The 4,671-nt window shown below is 49.5% G+C and overlaps 1 protein-coding gene across 1 annotated transcript; it reads right to left on the bottom strand.

The window, feature by feature from the left end:
• Positions 1–2,863: 2,863 nt before the first annotated feature.
• LOC120501777 lies at positions 2,864–4,661 on the bottom strand. The gene is made up of 2 exons (XM_039708456.1): positions 4,468–4,661; positions 2,864–4,298 (listed from the first exon to the last, which is right to left on the bottom strand). Exons 1-2 carry the CDS (start codon positions 4,577–4,579, stop codon positions 3,574–3,576), a joined length of 837 nt encoding a protein of 278 aa, XP_039564390.1. The 5' UTR covers positions 4,580–4,661; the 3' UTR covers positions 2,864–3,573.
• Between the last annotated feature and the right edge of the window lie 10 nt (positions 4,662–4,671).

The raw sequence follows: 4,671 nt of genomic DNA, 5'->3' as shown, positions 1-4,671 counted from the left end.
GCAAAAAGTACCTGTGGTTAAATGTTCTGAAAGAGCAGAGTTGGTGGTGTTCATGTTCTGTGTGAGTCTGAAGTTTGCTTGAAGATGATGCTGCTGTTCTGACCCTGCTCCAAGTGAAATTATTCTGTCTCTTTTCATCTTCCTTGGATGATGGGGCAGACAATTATGAAGAGGGCAAGCTTTGTCTTGAAGCAGGTAATAAATAACCATCTCCATCAACTTACAGTTTGGATCAACTTGTCTGGCTGGAATTACTGCAATTTAACACATTGTGGTGTAATGAATAATAAACTACCTTCAAAAAAAATTAGATCTTACGTATTTTGAATTTTGGGTGTGCTTTTATATAAGGCAGCTTTGAGCTGCAGTGCAGCTGGATGTGGATTTTTGCAAGGAAGAGTTTTAGAATCAGATTTTAGGAGTTTTTCATTGCTGAAAAGATGTTTGCTTCTGAGGCCACACAATTTGTGTGTGCTAAAACGTGCTTTGAGATTGATTCCAAAAGCTGCTGTCACTTGGTGTAAAATTAACCTGTTTTATGAAAGAAAGTGTGGATAGATGGAAGCTTGCACTGTAATTGGACTGACAGAGATGGCAAAGCACTGTCATGCCTCATTAAACCTGTGACAAATAATGGAGAAAATGTTTGCTTTTGGCACCAGCTCCATCGTCTTTGTGCAGAGTTTGGTCCATGCTGAGCTTCCCTGCAGAGTCCAGGGAACTTCAGGCATTCCTGGCTGATGGAAAAGAAGTGTCTGTATTGGTGCTGTTTGAAAACCAAAATGGGATGGCAGTAAGAAACCGGAAGAACTTCCATAAATTCCTTTTTTTTTCTTACATGCAGTGATGCCAGCTGGGAAATGCCTTCCTTAGATGGTCTGTATTGGTGCTGTTTGAAAACCAAAATGGGATGGCAGTAAGAAACTGGGAGAACTTCCATAAATTCCTTTTTTTTTTTACATGCAGTGATGCCAGCTGGCAAATTCCTTCCTTAGATGTGCACCTAAGGAAAACAGAGCTTTTTGCAGCTCTGCGCTTGCACTGTTGAATGAAGCCACACAACCCTTGCCCCTGCTGCTGCTCTTAGAAATCACTGAAATCACTCAGAAATAGTTCAGCAGGCCAGGTTTGGGCCCTGTGGTGGGGAGCACTGCAGTCTGTCCCAAAAGTGAGGTGTGCCACTGCTGGGGCCATGTGGGGGGAGAAACTTGCCCAGGGCAGTTTTAACCAACTCTTATTATAGTGGAAATGCTTCGTTTTCTTGGTTGGTCATGGAACAGATGTCAGGCAATTCCAATCAGAATTACAGGATTAATGGCTGAGTAGGGGCTGTAGGATTACAGAATTCACTGAATCTCTGGGTTGGAAGAGACCTTCAAGATCACGGAGTCCAGCCCAGCCCCAACAGCTCAACTCAACCCTGGCACCCAGTGCCACATCCAGGCTTTGTTAAACACACCCAGGGATGGTGACTGCACCACCTCCCCAGGCAGCCATTCCAGAACTTTATTATCATTTCTGTGCAAAACTTTTTCCTGATATCCAACCTACATTTCCCTTGGCACAGCTTGAGGCTGTGTCCTCTGGTTCTGTCAGAGCTGCTGGAGAAAGAGCCCAGCCCCAGCTGAGCACAGGCACCTTTCAGGAGCTGTGGAGTGATAAGGTCACCCCTGAGTCTCCTTCTAGAGAGATAGGCCATGGGATCTCCCTGCAGACTGCAGTTTGCTAGAATATGGGATTTGCCCTCTGGTATCAGGACCTTTCTGCCTCTATACTGAAAAAAAAAAAAAAGTCTTAAAACATGGTCCTGAGGCAGCTGAGATCCACGGCCAGCCACAATCCCAGCTCCCTCACACAGGGGTTAAACCTTCTCTTGCATTGGCCATACTTCATGAAGAATGTGATTAATTTTTGGTGTTTAATTACATTTGGAACAGGAGTGGCATCCCAGGATTTGCATCCTACCTTGGGTGCCTCACCTGGGTGCTGAAGCACAGCTTTTATTTGAGTTCAGCCACAAACCCTCAGCTATCTTGGTGAGTTTTGGGTTTCAGCAAAGTAAATTTTTGCTGATATCTGAGTCAGCAAAGAGCCTTTGATACCATTGGGTTAGAAAGTTCCTGCTAAATGAAAACCAAATTTTACCACCCAAGCAAAACAAAATACAGCTCATCACCCAAGGCTGGGTATGTGTGAATTTGCTGCTGAGCAGCATGTGTTGAGTTCAGCAGCCCCAACAAGGTTTTTTGTGCTAAGATCTGTTTTCCAAGATTCCCAACAAGTTGCACTTCATTTTTTTTTTGGTTTGTTTTTTACAGATGTTGTCACCTCCCTGCAGTGGAAGTGTGTCTGTAGGGAATGCTCGAGGTCACTGTTCCCAGCCAGCTGATGCTCCTCAGGCTCCTGAGATGTTTCAGAAATATCCTGTTCTAAAACTTCTGCTGGGAGCTGCAAAGGATCAAAAGCTGTTTTGACCTCTCCTTTCTCAAGCTCCTCCTCATCCCAGGAGCTCTGTCTGCTTAAACAAAGAAACCCTTCCCACCTCTTCCCTCCAGCACTTAGAAACAGGAGTGGCAGACTTTCTTCTCAGAGATACATATTGAAAAGACTTGTAATTAGTCTGCAGCAATTAATTCTTGTGATATGTACCAATGTCTGGTTCAGATCTTTTCTCGGTGCCTGTGGTTTTGTTTTCCATATTTCATCGTGTTTTTCTTGTCCAGTATCTTGTTTTCTCAAACTAGTTTTACATTACTGTTTTGACTACTTTTTTCCCCAAATATTAGATCATCAAACTCCTCTTCTTGCCTGCTGGCAATGAAAATAATCTCCAGTAGTCTATTAACACAATGTCATTTTTAAATTTTTATTGTTATACATGTTACAGATGAAGGTTTTGCAACATGTGTAAAATTATGCTCATGGTTGTTCTGATGCTGCATGCATTTAATTTGTTTTATCAACTGAAGCCTTCCTATTTGATATCCTGAGTGTGTGGAGTCTAAATCTGGATTTAATTTAGGTTTGGAATGTGCTTTTGGCCAGCTTTTGGTGGCCCGGAGATCTCATGACCTGTCCTTGCGAGGATATGAAAATACTTCAGTGTCAGCATGATTTCGATGGACTTTTAGGTGGGAGCTGGAGAGCACGGAGCCTTGCCGGGTCTGGGCTCTGCAGGAATCCGAGCGCAGGGTGTGTGGGGTCACCCCGGCCGCTCCCTGCCCCGCACCTCCCACAGCCCTGGCTCTCCAGCCCTGCTCCCTGCACCATTTCCTGCACAAATCCCAGCTTTTGTTTGTTTATTTGTTGATTTATTTATTCATCGGTGCGTTTATTGTCACAGCGAGGGAGGAGGAGCTGCACGGGAGGAACGCCCTGAGCAGAATTCCATAGAAACACTCTGTGTTTCTGCTGCCCTGTGCTCTTTCTGGGTTCCACCACAAACCCCAAGGCTCCTCAAGGGGCTCAGGTTGATTTATTGTCCTTTTCTTTGCCTTTGCAATGCACTCCAAGAGCTGCCTGAGGCCACGTGAGGATAAAATGTCCCGTTCTGGGACTGTTTGGTGACTGATGTCAGTGTGGCCACCAGGAGATCACTGCAGCACTTCCCCACATCCTCTCCTGCTCTGGAATAATTTCTGGGAGCAGCACTCGCAGGTTCTTCAGGGCACCTTGGAGAAACCCGGCCTTGGCTTTGGGGAAGTGGCTCCGGAGATGCACAAGCTGCCCGACAGCTTGATTTGTAACTTTGCTAAAACCAGCCAGACTTTTAGCAGGACTTGCCCCTGAATTGCTGGAAATGGCACCTTGGCATGGGAATGCCCGGGGCTGTGCTGGCACGGTGGGAACGGGCGCCATCCTTGCCCAGCAGCGCGGTGTGCGGCACGGATGGAAATGGAACACCGCGGCTTGGGCAGCGGGGCCGGGGAGCTCCGGCCCTGCACGTCGGTGACCGGGAGGGCTCAGCTGCGCTCTCACCCAAGCCCGGCTGCCGGCAGCTCCTCCCAGGCCGGGTGAGTCACGTCGGGAGCAGCGATTCGGTGAAACCCCGCTGCAGAGCGAGCAGTAAACAGGAAAGCTGCGCCCGGCAATTCCCGTCACATCGCGCGGAGGACGGGGATGTGAGCCCCATCCGCTCGCAGCAGCTCTGAAACTCGTCACTCGCGCCTGGGGACACCGAGCCGCTGTGACTCGGAACGCGCGGTTCTGCTTTTGAGAAGCGCTTTGCTCTTGAGAGAGGGTTTCTTGTTGTTTTCCCGGAGGTTCAGTTTGGTGCTGTTTCCCTGTAGTTTTTCCTGCTGGGGGAAGGAAAAGGTTCAGGGTTAGAGCAGGGGGACAGAGAAGCGGCGTTGTCCCCGCCCGTGCTCTCCTGTCCCCGGTGTCGCTCCCGGCCGTCCCGGGGCTCGAACCCGCGACCCTGCGGCCCTGTGTCCCTCCTCCCGGGGGCGGGGCCCGCGCGCTCCCTACCTGCGAGGATGTGACGCCAGCGCCTCATTACCCTAATTGCGCTGACGTCACGGCCGGCCGGCCAATGGGGGCGGGCGGCGCTCCCCACCTGCTCGCCGCAGAATTCCCTCATTCCTGGGATTCCTCGGCGGGCCCGCGCAGCCAGCGGGGCCAGCGGCGCCGGCTGAGCCGAGCCGTGCTGAGCCGTGCCGAGCCGTGCCGAGC

This window comes from Passer montanus, unplaced genomic scaffold (genome assembly GCF_014805655.1).
Source record: "Passer montanus isolate IOZ18808 unplaced genomic scaffold, ASM1480565v1 scaffold202, whole genome shotgun sequence".
Taxonomy (NCBI): domain Eukaryota; kingdom Metazoa; phylum Chordata; class Aves; order Passeriformes; family Passeridae; genus Passer; species Passer montanus.
This window is presented reverse-complemented; position numbering and strand designations above follow the sequence as displayed.